This window comes from Charadrius vociferus, unplaced genomic scaffold, assembly GCF_000708025.1.
Source record: "Charadrius vociferus isolate BGI_N301 unplaced genomic scaffold, ASM70802v2 scaffold494, whole genome shotgun sequence".
Lineage (NCBI taxonomy): Eukaryota > Metazoa > Chordata > Aves > Charadriiformes > Charadriidae > Charadrius > Charadrius vociferus.
The window spans coordinates 127924-149810 of NW_009648157.1; the positions used below are offsets into that span (position 1 = coordinate 127924).

At 40.7% G+C, this 21887-nt stretch overlaps 1 protein-coding gene across 1 annotated transcript; it reads left to right on the forward strand.

Annotated features, from left to right (window-relative positions):
* The first annotated feature begins 4816 nt into the window (after window positions 1-4816).
* IYD (iodotyrosine deiodinase) lies at window positions 4817-21158 on the forward strand. The gene is made up of 5 exons (XM_009884044.1): window positions 4817-4997; window positions 14545-14739; window positions 16815-16974; window positions 18867-19023; window positions 20976-21158. Exons 1-5 carry the CDS (start codon window positions 4817-4819, stop codon window positions 21156-21158), a joined length of 876 nt encoding a protein of 291 aa, XP_009882346.1.
* The last annotated feature ends 729 nt before the right edge of the window (window positions 21159-21887 follow it).

The following is a 21887-nucleotide window of genomic DNA, read 5'->3' on the forward strand; positions in this document are numbered from 1 at the left end:
TATTTTGTCTGCCCTGTAATATACAAATACAGGGAGCTTGCAACTGAAGGGTGGTATACTGAGGACAAATGGAAAGAATTACTCTGTTGCATTGTGTGTGGCTGTCTCATGCTTTCATTGCTATGGGATGTAATTGTATTACCCACTGTACTGTTAAATTTCAGAAGGCTAGTTCATAAGCAGTAATAACATTTGCGGCAATCTGAGCTAAGTTAATGAAAAAGATAATCAAATCTAGTGCTACAGGGCAAGATATCTGATATCTCCAGGGGTCATAAAGAGATTGTACAGCTGACTCGGGGGAAGGCGAGGAAAGGAGGTTGTTGTATGTATGGAGTGTGGAAGAGGTAAGAGACAGCAGAAAAGTGAGGGTCACCTTGCTTGGAAGCACTGCGTGCTGGTCACTGACAGAGGCAGGAGGGTATGTGCTAGATGTATCACAGAGATGAAGATGCTTATCAAGCTAATCATATTTTTGGTAATGCCAATATCTGGTGATGTATAAGTTTCAGCTGATCCCAGACGTTTGTCTCAGTGTTGATTGGGATATTGGATGAAGTAGTTCATGTGTGCTTCTGCCTTGCCCATAGCAGACGTATACTGAGCCGGGAGCTGATCACAGATGGCATTGGAATTGTTTTTCAGGAAACACCAACTCAATCTGAAACTCACTTCTGTCCCTGATGCCAATGTAATATTTTATTGTATCTCTAGACAATACCCAATAGCGACCTTTTCCTGCTTATAACTATAAGCACAGCAAGTTTTCTGCGTGGACACTTTCTCCACCATGTATCGATATATAGCTTGGGCGTCCCAACAGTGGCTTATGCGTTGACTAGCAGCAGAAATAGTGTACGTGTTCCTTGTAGGTGTGTAACTGATAATGTTCAGCAAGAGACATGTGCAACGGCAACTGTAGTCAGCACCCAAAAATGTGTTTTCTCTCCCAGACTTGTGCTATATTTATTGCAATTACCTGCTTCATCTTACTCTGCTCTTTTGTACACTCCCTGTTAGCATTCTTCTTTTTCTGTTACTGCTCTCCTCTACACGGATCTGCTTTTGACTAAAGTAAGAATTCGCATACCAAGTCCTAGCTATCTGAGGCCATCTAGTGCTATAGCCTATGTCTGTACATGGCCAAGGGTAGATGACTAGGAAAAACAAGAAGGCTAAGGACTGCATGAAAGGGTCACTCCATCTGTATATCTTCCCAAGTCTCAGAGACTTCCTAAATTAGGTGTTCTAACTACCATACTGTGCACTTGATAGTTAATCCAATCTGAATAGATGTAGTGAATCCCATTTTGAAGTCTAGACATTATTGATTTCCTATAGCATCCAGTAAGAAGTCTTAAGAGTTCTCCAATAAAGTACTGGTAGAAAAACATAGGTAGGAAAGATTGTGGGGGCTGATGGTTTTGGTTCTGCCTAGCCATTCACAGTCTCTTTCCCCTCTGCCTCTGTGCATTTATGTAGCTCACGTTCACCCTATGCATTAATATGTTAATTGATAATTTGTGCATTTGGAGGCTCTCCTATAATTTACATTTTTTGTGTAACTCTTCTGTTCAACCCCATATGCATGTAAGAACTTGTCAAGAGATGTGCCCTGGCCTAGCCATCAGGCAATGTCGTAGTAATGCCCTAAGACTCCTCCAAGCAGGATGGGAGGGGTATGCTGACGTCATGGGGATGATGGGAAGAACCAGTGGGGAATATCCAAAGCAGAGGTGGAGCTGCATAACTTAGAGCTGATGACTGGGTGCTGAAAGGTGGCTTTGCATCTAGACAAGGATGCTAAAACAGGAGTGGTAATAAGTCGGTCCCACAACCCTCAGCAGCACAGTCACATGAGCTTAGTGCAGAGCTAACACACTGCATGGTACCATCCAGATATGTCCTTGTAGCCTATAAATGACATTTGCTCATCACACATTTTTGCTTTAAGAAAAATAAAGGGCTATATTTGATATTTAAATACATTTCTTTTTTTCTTTGAAACAACAACTGCACACAGAATTTAATGGGAAATATTAAAGAAAGAACTTTTGGTCCAAAACCTTTTAGTATGACGGTCTGTATCTTTTAAGAGTGTCTACATGGATTTTGTGCAGTAATACTTTAGTATTTTGGTGTTCTTGATAGCTTTATTTCTATCAAAATTTTCTAGCTTGTTTCCACATCTGTCAGAAAAGCTTCATTAATTCCTAGGAGTAGCATTATTTGTAATGTTTCTCCCAACTATTTTTGAAACTAGAAAAAAAATAAAATCCAGCTGCTAGGCTTTGGGATTTACAGTAGAACAGAAGGAATAATGGTAATAAATTTGCTTGAACTTGTCATGATAATAATAATAACAACATTTCTATAAAGCTTGGATTGAAGAAAATCCAACAGAAAAACCGATTAAAATCTACCATATGAAAATTCGCTGCTTCCACCCACTCCTTCCCACAGTTCTTCTGTTCATCGCTGTGTTTATATTTTGAATGTCTACAGTATGGAGTTATAGAAACTAAATCAGGTTTTAATAAAACAAGGTATTGTGGGATTACTGCGGTGCTGAAGTTCAAGCTAACAGTCTTGAATATATAACACCAAATATAGGTTTTGCTTAAGTTGATACCAAAGGGACTTTTATTTAGCTCGCTTTCTTTCTCTGCTCTACTACAGAAAAATTAATATCTCATCACCTCTAAGAAAGTCAAAGTTATTCCAGAAAAGCGAGAGATTACAAAGTTCCCAGCATTGCAAATAGACGTAGTTATTTTAAATAACATTGAACCTTCTATATTGCTTCTCTTGCTCTTTCAGCACAGACCTGTCTCTCCGTAGGATGGATTCTCAGCTGCAAAGCATCCAGATCCTAATTTATGTGTATGTGAATATTCAAGGTTAACAAGAATATATTCCCTTTGGGAGAAACAGTCAGTGCCATTCAGACAGCATTCTTTTTTCCTTCCTTGCCATACAGTAGGCTGTTGAAAATGTGTCTGATGAAACTGAAAATTCCAATTGTACTCACATGAACAAATGTAATGTTTCTAGTTGGGATTAGGTGAGGTATCTCTCCCCATGACTGGACAGCCAGCAGGCAGGACAAATACGTTTAAATATCTGCTCTAAATCAAGAAGAGGAGAAAATTAACTCTTTCCCACATGATAATTGTTGTGCTTTCTATTCCTGTACAGTGTATGGGTTTGGGACCTTTTTTACATGCAGCCCAAGATAAATGACCCAAGCAGGCGTCCCAGGTCACAACTTGACTGGAGAGTACGGAGGAGAAGATTCATGGCTCAGGTTTTCAAGCAGGTTGCCCTCTTAGCCAGAGGTGGGTACCTGTCTATTGCCAACTTTACTGGATTATATTAGAAACCTAAGCACAATTTTTGCCTGTCCTCTTTATTTCATCTCTGATGGACGTATGAAGGCATTTGGCTGGTCCTGGGGGTACCCTTCTTACACAGACCCCATACGCTGCCTGGAAGGACCTGAGGACTGTGTGTTGGAGTAGGATGTACTGCAAGAGCAGTGAAGTAGTTGTTCTGTATCTGAGCTGGGCAGCTGAGAAAGCCCAGCCTGGGCACAAGTCGTGGGGCAGTTTCATTTTGCCTCTAGGGGCATCTAGACAACATGTGCACAGCTGAGCAATGTCCTTGTCCCTTTTAATACAAGGAGGTTTTATTCAAAGAGGATACAAGAACAGACTGTCAGCCAGACTATCCTAATGCGTGGCTAACCAGTATGGCCACACGTTCCTCTTCCTGTGCAGCAGCCTGGTCATTAATCTGTGCTTCCCGAAACACAGACCCTTCCTCAAGGCAGCTGGCAGTATCTGCTGAAGCATGGGAAGGGAGGGAGCATTTGGAGTGGCAGTGTCAAATGGGACCAGCAAGGGTGTGCCCAGTGCTGCAAAACCAGTGGGGTGAGAGGCAAGAGTGGCCAGGGTATGGACTGAGAACTTGTCAGGATGCAACCCGTGCATGCCCCAATTTCTTCTCTCTCCCCTGTGTGCCCTGTTTGCCACCTACCACTTTTTAATCTTTCCTTTGATAAGATAGCTGAATCACAGTTTTAAAATTCACTGCAGCATAAATATTCAGCCCTCAAATATTTCTTACTTTGATTCCCTCAATTCTTCTTTTTTCTTCCCCCAAAACATCCAGGGTGAATATAGGCTTCTCTGAATCATCTCATTCATGCTTCATATGGAGGTAAAGCTGCCACTTTACTTATCATCTGTTTTATTGACCCATTTGCATAGCCAAGGGTGGCGCTGCAAGCTGATAATCAACTGGTGATATTCTGATTTCCCGGGATACATGCAATGTCACTAATTTTGAGTTAAACATTGAAGAGATGACATCAGTTTTTAAAAGTCACGTTCCCGCTTGGCTCTGTCTCATAATCGTTGTTACAGGCAAGATTACTGGGGTCACTATAACAATAAAAATAAGGGGCGTGGGGGTGTGTGTGTGTTTTGCCTTAGACCAGGGTTTTGGAAGAACTTTTTTTTTAAATTTTGCACTGGACAGTATTTATACATTTGTTTATGGTCAGTGCCTCTGCTTGCAGTTTATAAGCAGTTTCTTCTCAGAAAATATATAAACCTGGGACTGATTAACAGGAGAAACCCTTCACAGATGAGATTGTGGGGGCGGTGGCTGAAAAGTAGAAGCAGGATAGGGTCGAGGACTGAACCTTGGGTCCACCCCTTTCTGCTTACTGCTGCTCTGCTCTTCCCTTTTCATCCTCTCCTTTTCAGAAGAAACTACTGAACTTGAAGGAAGGCTCCACATTTCCATAGCCATGGCACTCTTTTCTTCCCTAACCCCAGTCTTTATAGCTATTATATGTGTTTTGATTGGGGTAATACTGAAGAAGAGTAATGGAGAGAAGGAAAAACATGAGACTAAAAGCAAACCTCTATCTCGCCCGTGGGTGGATGAAGATTTAAAAGATGGCACTGATCACCACTTAGAGGAAGAAGGTAAGAAAACTTTTATCTGTCTGAGCACTTCTGTTTGTATTTTATTTGCTGATATGAATAAAGGAGATGAGATCTTCTGGACTTTGCAGTAACAGCAATGCATAGTGCTACACTGCTGCCATGCCCTCGGGTTGTCAGCTCCCTGGAAGGAGGCTGTCCTCATGTCATGTCACTCTTGGTGTAAATCTCTATTTCCTCCAGATCCCACAGGTTAGAGTGCAAAAAGAAAACACATTTTCAAAGACCCTTGTCTGTCCCTCTGCACAGTGGGTCTCAGAACTTCGAGACACTCTATGGGCAATATAGGGAAAGAAAGGAGATACTGCTGAAGTCCCCCCAGCCTCTTCCCAGGCCTCATTAGCATGAACAAAGGGAAGACATGAGCAGAAATTTTCTATCTGCAAGCTGATTTTGTGGGCATCTCAGCCCACTTTACCATCCAGTGCTACATATTTGGCATCGTCAGCCCCACAAAAGTTGGAAATAGGTTTATTACAGGTGTTACAGGAGTCCTCCATTTGTGACTTCTGCGAATGTCCGTGAGAACTTTAGCTGGATTAGCACTGGGATCATTTGGGAGGTAGGTTGATCAAATATTTAAGAACAAAATGTGGTAATGGTGCTAATCTCTGTTCACTTAACTTCATATTTGAACCTGTTTGGAATTACTTTCTCTTTTTTTTCAGCAGTGATTTCTGATGTGCAGTTTGGACAAAGGTCTGAGCACAAAATGTGCCCTTCTTTCTTTTTGCTTTCTGACTATCCTCCATAAGCTCCCTTCATTTCCTTGTGTAATAAAAACGTGCTGAGTTTTGTTCCTATGAGGTTTTTAAACTTGCAGTTAATACAGCTTTTTTTTTTTTTTTTTTTTCCCTCAAACTGTTTTCAGAGGCTTTTTTGTGTGTTTTGCCTCTTAATGACACATTCCCTGAATCCCCTTCTAGGAATCTTGAAACTTACATTGTTTTTCTGCACATATACCTATTTCTAAGCACAATTATTTGTCTTTATTTCTCAGTATTCAGTGTACTTTCAGATAGTTGTCTATCAGTTTCCAGAAATAGTTAATACATGGAAAATTTTAAACCATATTGACTATTTCCCAAATATACAAAACTTCTTTAAAAATTAGTTCATATGTGGTATCCTCCTTTGTTCAATGCAAAATAGATTGGTGTAAAATCATCCCATATTTCCTTTGTCTCTAATGATTTACTAGTTCAGTTAAATTGCTGCAAATTAAAATTCCTGTGGGGAGTTCAAGTGATAATCTATGAATTATCAGTGACATCTGTGACTACAGCTGTTTCTCTCAGTTTAAAAATTTAGATCCTCTAAATAAACAAACCTATTAGCTCTTAACAAGGAGCCTTGCTGCTACAGCTCCATATGTAAAGTGTTATTCTTTTATGTCTTAGTTCTTTTCCCTTTTATTCTGGTACTAAATCCAAAACTGTACTAGTTTAAAACTGCTTACAAAAAGTTAACAGGTACATAGACACGTCTGTGCTGTTTCTAAAATGAGATTTGTTTATTTTTAAATAAAACCTCTCTCAATATACTATGTCATCCAACATTAAATTGGGTTTTCTTGCTATGTGGCTTTTAACAACAAATAATCATCTTTCCCTTAATGGTGTGTGATTCAAACCAACATCTTTGCAAAACAGGCATGTCTTTTATCTTCAGAAAAATTGAAATAATTGCATCATGCTTAGGGAAGTTTTTCCTGAGCAAGGGAAAGCCCAGGCTAAGTGAGAAGAGAATACGGCCAGCTTGGTAAGGATCTGATACTCTGCTAATGCTGCAATTAAGGATCAAAACATGTTCACCTTCTTGTCAGTGTTAAAATTTTCCCTGACTGTACTAGATGCTGGAAATGGAAACATGGACATAAACACAGATTTTCTTAATAGCGAAGAATATTTTACCCACCATGTAAATTCTACTGCTTTACTCATGTGTCTTAGTTTATCAGAAAAGCTTATTTCTACTTAAGTGTCTCAAGCTGGCTTGTGTTTAAAGACAAAGTTCCTCTGAAGACAACTTAAGTTAGGTGAGATGAAACATTTTGAAGGCCTTGCCTAAAGCTAGAATCTAGCGCTTCTGAATTTTGAACAGCCCCTTTCCAGGAAGGGGCAGCTGAAGACCACATCTTTCAATACCTGGCCAGAACCAAAATGAAGGGGCTTTGCCAAGAGAGCGAAGTGCTCCCAAAGAGAAGCACTGAACTTACTCGGGTGACCTCAGGCCCATGAACCTTCACTGAAGTGGCACCAGCAGGGATGTTTCCCTGAGAGGGGCATACTTTTGAGCAGCAAACCGTTCAGTGTAACTAGCTGAACTGCTTGGGCAGACTCAGTAGAGTCACTTATTGTCAGTGAAGGGAAGAAGGGGGAGGGCCGAGTGCTCCCGAGCTTGTCTGTGTTATGATTTTGGCAGCTGAAGAGAAGGATGTTTTTCAGAGCAGGCAGAAACCCAGTTCTTTCGTTAAGTGGAAAGCGTTCGCTCCGTCCATTTGTTTAATGCCTTAGCTGGCAGTACTTCAGATTTGTTTGCACACCCAGCTGTCCTGTAACTTTTTCCTTCATTTGTGAGATCCAGAATGAGAGATTGTTGTGCTGTGGATTGGCAAGAATGGTCTGTATGTGTGTACGTCTGGCTGTGTCTTGCATTAGGGCATGTGTGGTTACCAATTAAATACAGACGAAAAAGACACTTCTTCAGCCTTGTCTTGAAGGGTGAGTCACAAGGGCTCTACTTGTGCTGAGCATCTGATCCCCAAACGGTGGTACCTTGTCTCCCAGTGCTTCAGATTGACACAGTTAAATCTTGCAAAGGCATTTTCTGGCAAATGAATCGGGGAACTTTGCGTGTATTGGCACTGAAATCATGTCCTTCCCCAGTTAATTATTACTCTACACCTGTTAGGTTCAAATCGAGAACAAACAAAAGTCACTTTCTTGGAGATATATTCAGATCAATACAGTTGATGGTTAAGGTAAATACAGACCCAAATTACAGTGGTGTGGAGGATGAGAATGAATTTTATTTGTATCCTTGTTACTCTGGGGATCACTTGCAGAGGTTATTAGCAAAGGCATTTTATTACTCCATATTTAATCGTGGTTACTTTGGTGATGTACTCTACCTAAGGACTATAAAGCAATGTGCTAAGGCCTAAATGCTCCATCTCTTCCGAAAATGCAGTGGTCATTGCTTGTGATAATTCTTATAATAGACCTCTCCCACTTAAAAGTATTTCTTCTCTACCCAAGTTCAAAGGCTTCCTGTATCTTTTAATAATACTGCTGACATGAATGGGGCGGTAACAGTTTAATTTTCCAATTCAATGACAGTTCATGCTTTGTGCCATTTAGGAATACAGGACTTACATCGACAAGGCGCATCTTATCTCCCTGCTGCTGCAGACACCTCCGGCCTATGTCATCAACTGAACAAACTTGAAAAATGGCCTCTTTTGACCCTGTTTCTTTCACCTTGCTTGAAGGCTATTCCAGAACTTCATGCTATGAGTTAAAAATCTTCACCTGCCTGCTCAAACTTATTTAACACTAGTCTATACCCATTTTCCCTGTTCCATCCTCCTGTTAGTTCAAATGATACTTTTCCAGCCCTGGTGTGTTCCATCCTGTGGTTTACAGGCTGCAATCAGGTCACTTCTCAGCTTTTCATTTACGAGGTAAACCAGCAAACCTTTTCTTTATAAAACAGCCACTCCACTCCTCTGAAGATCTTAAGAAATGTTCTGCAACTGTCTTCCAGTTTAAGGTAATTTTCACAATATTTTGATGCTACCTTCTTTCTTCCAGAGTCTGCCTCTCCCACTTGATACTTCTTTTGCTTAAGATTCCTGACCAACTCTTGGGGTTTCCAGGGTCAGCCTGCTAACCACTATTTATAACTCACTCGTAAGGCACTCCGTCTCTTTTAGCTCCCTATTAGCCACACACTCTGTTCAGGATTGGTTTCACTGCTGGGATTCCTGTAGTGGCAGATGATGTAGCACTCTGCCATTAATCAAGCAGAAAGCAGAGGGTCAGTTTCCCAGCATTCTAAGTCCAAAGATCTGAAAGCTTTCTTTACATACATTTGTTTTCCTATGCATTGTGTCTTTACGCTGGAAAAGAGGATTGGAGAGGAATTCTGTGCTTAGAAAACAATTCCTAAGAGAAAAAATGTGTTTGGAAAGCAAACACATTGGTCTAGACTGGGATTACTAGTGAGGATCACTCTCAGGACCAATTGTTAGTATTATCTTGTGGTCTATCCATAAAACTGAGGAGTGTAGAAGTGAAACTTTTTAATGACATAAGACTGGGAACCAACAACACAGGAAAGTAGCAGTGTAGGTAAAATAAATGACCAACAGAAATGAAATTATAAGTCATTGTACTCAGTGTGAGTTTGTCATTAGGAACTCACAGTAAGAATTTTTGCTACAAACTAGGGCAAAATTTATTACATGATTTGTAGGCTGATTGTAACCTCCCATATGAACTGCTGGGAAGAACACAAACATTGTCCTAAAATGGATCCAGAGAGGAATTTCTGATAGAGTTACAGTACTTTTAAAATGAGATTTCGCTTGGGTTATTTGAGCCAAAACTATTTCAGATTTGCTTAAAAAAGAGAAAGCCTGATGACTATTGCAAATGTACAACAGAATTGATGGCAATCTTGAGAATGTGGCTAACAAAATAATAGACTGACTAGCAGGATGTCTGTTGTCCATCAAATGACGGAATACACAGAGATGTAAACAAGGCATTTGTAGTATTGTATAACGTGACTGTACAAACAGGAATATGTCCAAACACACCAATTAAAGATATAGAGAGCATGCACTAAACAGATGGTGCTGATAATGATTTTAGCTTAGCATATGGATAATGTTAACTGCTAGGAATGAATGGTAGACACATGGTGGACGAGAATAAATAATAGATAAATTTATTATACAAAAAAAAAACCCAACAAACTTGCCAGGAGAGTTTTGGTTTTGTGTGTCAGTTCTGTCACTTCTGGGTGGTTCTTCTGCCTCAGCCAGTATTCCCATTTTGAGTACAGTAAGGTTTCTAAGTTTTGCTTGCAAAACTTAAGCACAGATATGGTGATTATCATACTTTTGTTCTCACTAGTCACCTCATCTTTGTCCCATGTTCAAGATCTTTGAAAGTACATTTCTTGTTTCATCATGTTGTTATTAAGTTGAACCATCCAGACCACACAGCAGCTTCACTTCTTTTCTTCTCTTCTACTTACACGGAAAAAAAAAAAAACCCAAACAAGCAAGCAAACCTCACAAAATTTAATGTAGCTTGGCCTTAGGTAATACTGCAAGTTTTATACTTTCTGACTTGCAAGGCCTAGTTTCTGTGCTAACTAATCCTTTTCTTCCATTCCTAGTTGCCTATAGATCATTGAATTGTTTATTCAACTAATTACATCTAAGTTTATCTTTATACCTTTGATTTAAAGAAATGCCAAAGCTCTCTGCTTCCCGATCCCTGAATTCTTCAATCTGAGTTCTCCAACTTAACTTTTCTTAATCCCGTATTTTCCCCAAGTTTCTTCCCTTAAAAATTGAGAGCCAGAGTTATACGCCTACTTTTCCTTACCCTTTCATTTAGTCATTTAAATTGAATGAACTGATAATCTCAGTTTAGAGGTGGTACTTTTTTTATAATGTCCTCCCCTCTCACTGAAACCAAAGCTAAGAGAGTCACTGCACAGGAGAAGAACTGTCGTTTTATTAAGGTATTGGATGCTTCAGCTGGGAAGCCTGGTTTCTAGTATTACCGTATTTCCTCTTTGGTCTTGACCTGAAAAGTTATGCTTCTGCCATGTACTTCGTAATGATGATGAGACTGAGGCAGTATATCTCTCTTAAAGATGTGTCCTGATCTAGATGTGACCTTGGGGGCCCTTGTAAGCTTAAGACCATCCCAGAAGACAGTGAGACAGTGCATCTCAAAAAGCAACCCTTTTTTTAGCCATGCTACCTTTTTATTTCTTTACAATCAATTTCTTTACTTTGTTATCTATTTTTTATTGATATGCTTCCTGTACAAGTCAAAGCAGGTGCTGCTGTTGTTATTGCATCTTCATTCTACCCTCCCTGTCACGTTTTGCTTCATGTCTTCATGTCCTGTACAGGCACTGATAGCTTGTTCGGTTTGCTGCCTAGGCCTCTGCATCCAGCTGGCCACAAGCAACGTCGTCTTTGGATTAAGTACATCATCTGTGTCAGCTCTTTGACTACTGTCCTCCTCCATATAAGTAATTTAATCTTGCTCTTCATCCTTCTGTCCTTCAATATTCATGTATGTATTTATGGTTTATCACCTACTTGACTTTCCTCTCCTTGTGTTTCAAAACCAAGTACACAGATTGCACAAATTTCCTCCAGCCTTTGCTCCCGTTTGGCAAACCTCCTTTGTAAAGATTTTCAGTATTTTCTAGACTACTGTTGGTATCTTTAACTCAAAATGCTTGTTGAGAGTTTTGCAATAATACTGGAAAAATAGATGACCAGGCAAGGCTTGGATTTTCTTTGAGGCCAAGGTTAGACCATCAAGTCTCCTCCATCAGTGGCTGAATAAAAGGTATGGTGCATTGAATGTATGCTATTTCCTACTTTCTGAACTTCGATAAAAACCTCATCATAAGAAAGTAAATAGTGAGAGCACATAAGAACTCTTGGGTCCTGGAGTTAGTTTTACTTGACTGTTTCTAGGCTAGGAATAGTCCATTTCTATTTCCCAGGACACTCAACACTGTAAATTTATGAACTGGATAGAGATTATCACTACAGCACATTGATATAAGCACAAATAGTATAGTCTGACCTGAAACTTTCACCAAGACACTAATCCAATACCAACTTTCAGTATAGTTTTCTGGTCAGATTCTGCCTTCTGATAGACAATGCACAACCTCAGCTGATTTCAGGAAGTTTTTTGTTATCATAAGGAAAATATTTCTCCCATTTAGAAACTCCTCTTATGTGAGTGCCTATGGATAAAATTCAGATGTGCATCATTCTGCGTAACTGTTAAATCTCAGTTCAGCAATGAATATCGTTATTGTAGTTTCAGTACTACTAGACACTTGATGGATTTGGAGAGAGAGAATTAATTTTATTGGACCAATCCAGACAGTTGCAGGAGGCCATCCAGCTTCCAGGCCTCCATCCAGCTTCCAGGCCTGTAAATCCTTCAAGATGAGCTTGCAGGAGAGGTTATGTGTCCAAAGCTTGCATGACTTTCTGTCCTGTCTGTATCAATAGAGACCTCTTGAATTTCTCTACTGACTAGACAGACCTCAGTGAAGTCAGAAATGGTTGCTGAGTTGCAATCTCCCAAGTCCCTGTTTTTTCCCTTAGGGTTTTATATGTTTTTGGGTCATCACTTTTTCTCTCAAATCCTTTGGCTGCCAGCCATCACAGTCTCAACTTCTGTCTGTGGAAGGTTTTTTTACTTTTCCTTTTAACGTGTTTGGTTTGGGTTTTTTTTTTTGTTTTGTTTTTTTTTTCCTTATCCAGTATGGCTTTAGCTCATGTTCTTTCTCACATCTTCACAGCAATTGTCTCAGTACAGCTGAACTAAGGTCACTGTGCCTGATTACATGGGCGCTACCCAATGGGCTGAGGGCTACACCTTCTTCCAGACTCCCAGGCAGAGATGCAAGAGGCAGAGATATGCATCCCGCAAACTATTCCACAACTGCATTCCCTGTGAATCTTCAAGGAGAGGTTGCATATTGGCTTTTACCAGCTTAACATCGTGGTCCTTGAAAATGGCATCCTACGGTACCATGCCTAGCGTAGAAGAGGTGGGAAGGATGCAGAGCTCTGTCTCCCTGCCTCCTCTCCCCAGCTACCCTACCACTCTAAAACAAGTAGGATGTTGAGCACTGGGTCCTCAGCAGAAGCTCTTTCTCTCAACGTCCTATCGCACCACACTACTTGCCAGTGTAAACACAGCCTTTGTAACCCCATGGTGTTCCCTCCACTAATTGTGGAGGAGGAACAGCAAAAAAGGGGGTGTGAAAGTTTCTGAAAGAGAAGGTCACCAGAATCCTAGCAAAGGGCAAGTTCTAGTCAACTGGTTGCTATTGAATAGTAAATAATCTACTGTACTAAATGTAAACCACAAAGGGAACACTGGGAAGAGACACGGTCTTCCTTTTTCAGTTTGTGTGTGCAAGATGCCCACAAAAATAATTTTTATAAGTCACTGCTTAGCCTGGAGCCAGGTCCTTGCAGACTGTGACCAAGAGTGCTTAAGACAGGCATGAAATGCTAAACCAAACAAACTTTCTGGGTGACTTCCTTTTATACAAAATGAAATGTATGTTGTTTGGGGACTAGAATCATTCTGTTTAGATTCAACATATGAAACTGCATATATTGCAGCCTTTTGCACATGCTGAGCCACACTTGTGAATATTTCACTGCTGTTTATAAAATGAACCAAAAATCAGCTTGGTCTCTAAGGCAACTGCGTACTAATAAAACACAGAAATAATTTCTGTTTGACTTTGTACTGTAGGTTGTTATGATTTTGGAATAATAACCCAATGGCAACTGAAAAGAACCGTAATATTTTTTCCCGACTCAGCCCTCTGTAGCAGATTGCTCAATACTCTTAACTAGTCAAAATGCAAAATTTAAATGGCTTTAACTTCCACATCATAGCTGCAAAAAATGCTATCCCTGCTGATTCTAGGGATGCAGGGGAGAAAGAAGAGATCTCAGACAATAGAAGATGCATTTTTTTAGTGTAAAAAACCCAAAGAAACAAACAAAAAAAACCACCCCAAACCTCAAAGAGACAGATTTCAGTGGAACAAGGAACCATTTTGAGTTCTTAAATTAAAGACAACAAACACAAAATTGTACATTTGATGTAGTATAGATGCTGTCACCCATTTCCCTTTATGCTGAAAGTGTTGTGAAACCAAAGAACTTAACCAAAAAGACACATTTGTGCAGAGCCTAGACTCGTAACGCTCCTTCTGGGAAACATGAATATGGGAAGACATTCAGCTCTTCAGAGGAGATTTTACACATCTTGGTAGTTAAGCCCTCTCCTTAAATTCAATAATTTGATTGATATTTTTCTTATTAGACTGCTCAGGAAGGAGCACACACGTTCACATTTACTTACTGAGAAAAGAGGGCTGAAGGTTGGTCACCTTTAAACTGCTATTTCAGTTTCTAACCCATTTTTACAGGCAGGGTTGCAGACTGAAGTGGAGAAGGCCATAACTTCTTCATGGATCACGCTTGCTGCAGCCAGCCAGGACCTTCCTGCCTCTCAGTGGTTAAACAAGATGTTTATTCAGCAGCTGGAGCTAGGGATCAATGTGTTGTGTCAACTGGAACCTCAGACTTTGCCTTTCCAGTGGCGCAGAAGCACAGTGTATGCCAATGCAGGACAAAGTGCATTACAATGGTGAATGCCAAAGATCTAAAAAACGCACAAAACCACCAAACCTAACCACTTTTTTTTTCTTGCAGAGGTTGATGAAGAGTGGCAAGGACTTGATGAAAATGTTGCCCATGTCCCCTTCTTTGCGGAGCGCTACTCTGAAGCCGAAATGATTAAACGGTCACAGACATTTTATGAGCTGCTTAATAAGAGACGATCCGTCAGGTTTCTCAGTGACGAGCCGGTCCCCAGGGAGGTTATCGATAATGTCATCAGAACAGCAGGTATGGTACTGAGTGGTTCAAGGTCTGAGGAGAAAAAAAAAAAAAAAAAAAAGGATCAGCATTGCTGTTCAACTGTGTAAAAGTGATGTGGAAAAGCCAAGGGAATTGGCATTCGGCTTCTGGTTTTCCTAGATTCATCTGTAGCCATAATGAATGAGCACCCATTAATTGACTGGAAATTACTCAGCTTGAGAACTATATGTCGGGGACTGGTTTGGAGCATTCCCAATTCCTTTGTATTTGCAGTGGAAAAAAAGGGAAAAGGAGTATTTCAACAGCATGAAACAAAACATTTAATTTTCAAGCTTTAAAAGTTGTTATTTAAAATAAAATTGATGTACAGTTTAGTGAAGCATCTTTCAAATAGAAATAATGAAGTGTTTTCTCTCAAAAATGTCAAACCACGTGTATTTCACATGCTTTAAAATTTCATTCATTATGATGATATTTATCATGCGTGGGCTCTGTTTGTTGTTTTTCTTCTCCAAAAAAAATGACTAAATTGTCCCAGCCATGGGAAATATTTCAGTTGACATAAATGATTGGGGTTTATTATGGAGGAAGAAGTTTCAGTCTAGAATAAAAAAAATTTTCCAGTCCTTTCAGCATCAGTGCCAGCTCCCTATTGTATATCACTGGAGAGTTATGCTGAGGACCCCGACTGATCGAGGTTATTTGACTGTGTCAGAAAAGAATTTTCTTTTTTTTTTTTTTTTTTTTGAGAACTTATGTGTTTCAGATCACTACTGTAATGTCCTGACCTAATCTCATCTCTGCTTTAGTAACATTAACTTCAGCCAGGAGTGGTTTTGACCCTCATTATTTCTCCTCTGTGAACCAGTTGCTGTTAGAATAAAAAAAAATTCACAAGCTGCCTAAGAGAAAAGTTCAGTAGCCTCTAGCAGGATTAATAATATAGAGATTCTGAGCAATTGATGTGCATTGTTTTCCCTTTAAAAGCTGTGAGCAGCTTTGTTACTGCACCGTAACGAGTCTCCATCTTCCTCTAATTAGCTAGGAGTCATTAAAACACTGAGCATGTTTTGGCAAATGCAGCAAAGCGAACAAGCCTGGAGTGCAGATGAAGTACTTAGTAACCCTGAAAGCTTTGGACTATGTGGAGGAAAAGAAAACAAAGCAAACCATAAATGTCATCAGTTCCTCCCCAAACCTGAGGAGAAGCAAGGTTCACGGTATAAACACATTTTAATATAAAAGATAGTTCAAGCTGCTTATTCAGTGTTTCTTAAACTGAAATCAGTGTTTAGATAAAGAAATACAGTATGTGTTCAAGACCTTCAAATATTTTCAAAATGTGTACGAGGGGCAAGACACCTGAAGAGTGTCCTTAACCTATTTCTCTGTGAGATTGTACACATAACTATGTTCTTCAGATTCTGTCTTTCATCTGCTAGGCAGTTAAAATATTCTCCAGTGGTGCTGGTGTGGAATAATCAAGGCTGAATAAGCAAGAGCAGACTTAATGTGTGTACACCTACATATACCAGCTGTCTTTGGGACAACAAACTCAAACTTGTATGCTATATGGCAGATGTCTGCATTGTGCAGCTCCTCATCTACGTCAGTCAGGGACAGATTCCTGCAGGTGTTCGCTTCGCCTTATTTCACTGAAAGCCATTGGCTTTGCCCTTCAGCTAAAACCATGTCTCAGAGTTGGTTGCGCATTCAGACAGTGTGTTCATTTGGGTGTGATGCTTTGCATTAACATTACTGTGTGCATTTATTGCACCATAATACTGCCTTGTCAGAAGAACCACAAAAGAATTTTTATAAATCCCTAACTCTGGTTTCCTGCAGGAGGGCTGTATGAAAGGACTAACCTCTGTCATTGAATGGGACTTCTCATTCTTTGAGAAAGAAATGAGCAGGATTGTCTGCCACAACTTATCATCTCAGACCTTTTCTTCCCATGTCATCATCTTGTTTGCCGTTGCTCTGTTGGTCAGCCTGAAAGCCCATACCTGATATGAGCCTGATACCTCTCACTGATACCTCGCACCCTCCCTCAGCACTGTGCCAGCTGGGCTTTCATCTTCCCCTGTTTTTGTACCAAGGTACTTCACCCAGTGGAGCGCACACTGAGCCCTGGACCTTTGTGGTAGTGCAAGATCCATATTTAAAACATAAGATTCGTGAGATCGTAGAAGAAGAAGAAGAAATCAACTACAAAAAAAGGATGGGAGACAGATGGGTTAATGACCTGAAAAGACTGAGGTATGAAAATGTCAATTGGCTAAGGGGGATGCAGGGAGCTGTGTTTTGGTCTAGGAAAGACTATCCTGGCAAGTTTTAGTCATGCTTCTTTCTTTCTTTTTTCTTTCCTTTCTTTTTCTTTTTCTTTTTTTTTTTTAATTTCTTTCCCTTATTTTCAGGAAGAAAAAAACCAAACAAACAAGCTGAAAATATTCAGCTCAATTTTAAAAACCTTGTTTTAAAAAATGTTCTTTAAAGTCTATGCTCCTTAAACTCTCCACAGTTTTCTGGCGTTGCTCAGGAGGGCAGCTGTAAATATTTCCCACTTTCTGATCACAGAAAAGAAAGGAAGGTGGGGTCAGAGATTGCCCCAGCCAGAGAGTTGCTAGAGTCACTGTACAGTGGTCCTTTTGCTAATTTACAGCTGGGAAGAGGAAACTCCTGTCTGAGGGAAGTGGAGTTCCCGCCCACCCTGCAGGAGCTGAAAAAAATTTTCGCTGTCTGTATACATTAATTCTGTCTACCCTGTGCTAAGGGCCGGGTGAGATGCAGCACCTGACTGATACACACAAAAGAAAAACTCACTATGCCTGTGTGTTTCAATCTTACCAGAAGTAGTATGAAATAAGTGACTCTGATGTTCAGCACACCCTTACCTATTGTATGGCTTTGTCTTGATTCTCAAGATCATGGAAATCTTATTGAAAACACCGCAGTTTAGAAAACTGAAGTGATAAAAGAAGCTTGTCTTGAATTATTCTACTATCTTTTTCTTCCTCCTTCTCACTTTTAATATATTTCTAAGGTTCATGTCTGGAAAGAAAAACTTAAAAATATGTGTAGAATTGTGCCTCGGTGCCTGGTTCATAAAATTCCTTCCAGCAAAAGGGATTATATACTCTCCATCTTGAAACATTTCCAAGCATTTGATCTCATGATTTTTTTTTTTTTTTCTATGTGACCTCTGTTGCCGTAACTCTTGTCCCAGTTTCTTCTTGTTGTTTGCCAAACAATGAAGCTCCCAAAGCCATTGGGAGTTTTGCTGCTGACTGAGGGAGCCCCAACGCTTGTCCCTATGCAAGTGCTGAATTATGCAATATTTAATTGTTCCAAATGCCCTCCAAAGTCTGACTGACTTGCTTAACTTCATACAATGAGAAGATGCCTACTGAGTCTTGCTTGTCAAATGAAGCATATGTGCAAAGATTTATTGGGTTGATTTACCCTACTTGCTTCATAATGTTATTATTTTTCAGGTGCTTATGTGCTATGTAAGCAACTAAAATACAGTATTTTTTATATTTTGAGTGAGAACAGTAGAAAGAACACATTTTTTAATCTAAATCCTACATTATAATTGTATATATTGTCATTAAAAAAATTGGGAACCAAATTAGTTCTAACAGGTCTGAAATGCCCAGAAACAAAATAACATTTTTGCTGTGAGAATATATTTAGTTTTACACCATAGACCAAGATATTTTGAACCCTTTTGCCGGCAGTTTTCCCTGCAATCACAAAAATGTTGGCACTGCTGGTAACAGGTGGAGCTGCAAGTCTGCAAAATTCCAGGAATGAAATAATCTCAAGGGCAAATGCTCATGAGGCCAGTTCATAGATAAGAGGTCAAGAAATAGCTCATATTTTTGTGCAATTGCACTCTTCAGAGTAAGCACATCAACTCCTCAGCCGAATCTGTTAAAGTTGAGAACTCTAATCAAGCGCCTTTTTTTTTTTCAGAGATGTTTCTATTTAAGCTGATAATACTTAATCCTTTGCAGCGAATGTTCTAAGCTTTAGTCTACTGCTATAATTGTCATGAACCTTTAGCGCCTCTTTGGAGACAGTAAATGTGAGTTAGGGGGAAGTGAAAAGCTTGCAAAATAAATGTCTTGAACATTATTCTTTTGCAGGACAAACTGGATCAAAGAGTACTTGGACACTGCTCCGTATCTGATCCTCATTTTTAAGCAGGTATATGGACGGCTTCCAAATGGCAAAAAGAAGACCCACTATTACAATGAAATCAGTGTTTCTATTGCCTGTGGAATCCTGCTTGCTGCACTGCAGGTACGTTGACAGAACTGACATACTGGAAGTTGATATATTGGTTTGGCTTACATACCAGGACTATTCTGCCCAAATGAAGGTGGAACCCAATTTAGATTTTAACATTAGCAGTCCCCTGGATTACTCCAATTCCTGGCAACACGTCTTAGTTTTGAGTTTTAAGGTTATTCTGCACATGCCTACATTTGAGATGGTGATTCCTACCCACAGTACTGGTTAACAAAAAGAAAAATGCAATGCAGCTTGCTTCCAGAGTATTCACTCTTCTCCCGGCACAGGCTTCAGCCCCTGTGATTTCTGCCTTGTGCTAACAGGGCTGACAGGCGCTGCAGACTACCCGAGCGCAGCTGCGCAGTGCCACACTGGCCCTTTCTTTTCAGTAATCCCTAAAAAAAATGGTTTGACCCCAAATCATTTTTAGTACACGATGCTGGGGAAAAAAAATAATAATCAGGGGTATATTTCACAGAACAGGCTGTACTATTTCAATCAATCTTTCCAAGGCATTTGTGAAAGGGAAATGGTTTCTAAAGCTCAGCATGTTTGACACCAGCCAGTCGGATTTTCTCAGTGGTTTCTCAGTGCTCAGTTCTGCTTGTTGTATCTGCTGTACTCAAACAAGTGTTTAAATACTGAAGCTATTCCAATAGTTAACTTGGACTGCCAGCAGGATAACAGCAAGGTGCCACCTCTTATATTAAGCCCTTTTCCTACCAGGAACTGCCATTTCTCCTCCATTCTGTTTTGAGTGACACTTCCCGCATTGCTGTTCCTCAGGAGGATCTTCAGGATAGGAAATCTGAGAAGTGAGCGGTGAAGAAGGACATTGCTGGGGTGTTGCTGCTCTGCAGCTGCACAGAGCTCTGTATTTTCCCTCCATGGAGTTGAGAGCAAAGGGGACGCCCAGGGAATGGGGCAGAACCAGCACTGTGTCACCAGCGCCTTAGTCAGAAGCAGTGGGAGTGACAATTCTCCAATTTCCCCTGAGCCAGCCCACCATCAGGTGGGATTTCTGAGGCTCCTCACCAACTGTTAGGCTCCTTAGTGCTGTCTCTTTCCCAGCTCCTAGAAATTAATTGACAACATTAAAGGACAGAGTGCCACGGACTCGTAACATTCAGCACCACCACTATTAGCTCTTCTCTTCAGAAGATTGTAGAGATTACTTAACATGAGAGGCCTGAGCACCTCTCCCTGGCCGACTTTTGTATCTCAAAGCCTTCCAAAATGCTTGCGTTACATAGAGGGAGAGACTGAAATCCACATGTGCAACTCGGCGTACCTTGGATAATGTCAGCTCTACTATTTGTCAGATTGTTTAGCTTTTCTGTGAGATTTCATATGAGAGGAGGAGTGATACACAGACTTCTTTTGCAGTTCTGATCTGTGCCAGAATATTGGCCATTGTGAGAGATGGCAACAGACTCCTGTGACAAATCTTGAGGCAGAGCCTGTGCCCCCCGTCCCCACGAGGTACAGCTCTTGAGCAGGAACCAATGTTCACAAAGCTGTAAGGCCTCTTCCTGCCAACGGTTCGGAGGCAAGAACCGAAACATTTCTCTGTGTGAGCCAGATGAGCCCCGTGGGATGATATTCCCATCATATCTCCTCCACTGCCTCTCAGCTTCATTGTGGCTGTGGGTGCCCCATTACGCTGAGCACTGCAAGCAGGGTCCTGCTGCGCAGCGTACAGACACATCAGGTAGAATCTGCTGTTGCTGCACTGGAGAAACGCTGTACTTCTCTGTAAGCAAAGCAGGCATCTTTTATGGCTGGCTGTTGTTTATGGTTGAGGCTATTAGCAAATCAGATGTTCTAAAGCCTGCAGCAGTCTAACAAAGCAGCGTTTCTGGGCCAGTCAATATGAGAATGTGTACAGGTGGTGGGAATAACGGGTACCAACACAGAACACAGACCTCTGTCTCACCCTGCTGCTGTCTGTCTTGCTGCAGAACGCGGGTCTGTACACAGTCACCTCCACACCCCTCAACTGCGGCCCCCAACTCCGGGTGCTGCTCCAGCGTCCAGCAAACGAGAAGCTTCTCTTGCTGCTCCCCGTTGGCTATCCCAAGAAAGATGCTACCGTGCCTGCGCTGACCCGAAAGCCGCTGGAAGACATCATGGTGGTCATGTGAGCCCGGAGCCACGAGGAAGGAGCACATCCCTGCTGCCAGCTAGTAAGCAGCAGCCCGCTGAAGCTGTCACTGCTGTTTCTGCATATCGTCCTCCTACGTCACTGCTGCTCTGGCTGTTTACACCTGTATTTCTTTTAGTGCCAGTAATCACGGTGGCTGCTTCTACTAATAGCAGGGAGCTGTCAAGCACTGTGCATTTGACAGGTGCTATTACCAATGAGCCCAGGCAGTTGTTCCAGGGGACACGTTCAATGGCATTTAAATGACCTTCATCACTCAATTTTTCTTATGCATTGAAGGGAAAAATCTTTCCTTGAATTGGAATGTATATTCTCCTTATGCTTTTGCGATTACCATTACAAGGTTATTTTCACTTCAGAATTTTAATGAAGGTTATATTAAAAGATACAGAGGTCAAACTCAGCTGTCTTATCTTGATCAGTGCGTACTATTTAAATACCCTTTCCCTTTTACCGTGTTCAGTTCTGCACAGGAGGAAGCTATTTTTCTCATATACAGTAGCATTTTCCCTACTTGATTGATCTCAAAGACCTTGTTCCCACCAGGCTTTCTTAAACTATTGCTGGTACAAGTGTTTTTGGCTGGGGGAGATCTAGTAGGAACACAACATCCAAGTAATTTCCTTGTTACCATTTATTTATACATGTTCCAGGCACAGTTAGATCATATGGCAGCTATTAATTGTGACCCCTATATTTGCCACTGCCT

Bases quoted from the DNA above. Each gene is read 5' to 3' on its own strand.
- IYD (XM_009884044.1), top strand. From the start codon at position 4,817: ATGGCACTCTTTTCTTCCCTAACCCCAGTCTTTATAGCTATTATATGT. The intron at 4,998-14,544 runs GTAAGAAAACTT...TTTTTCTTGCAG, and splicing joins TCACCACTTAGAGGAAGAAG to AGGTTGATGAAGAGTGGCAA. The intron at 16,975-18,866 runs GTATGAAAATGT...ATTCTTTTGCAG, and splicing joins AATGACCTGAAAAGACTGAG to GACAAACTGGATCAAAGAGT.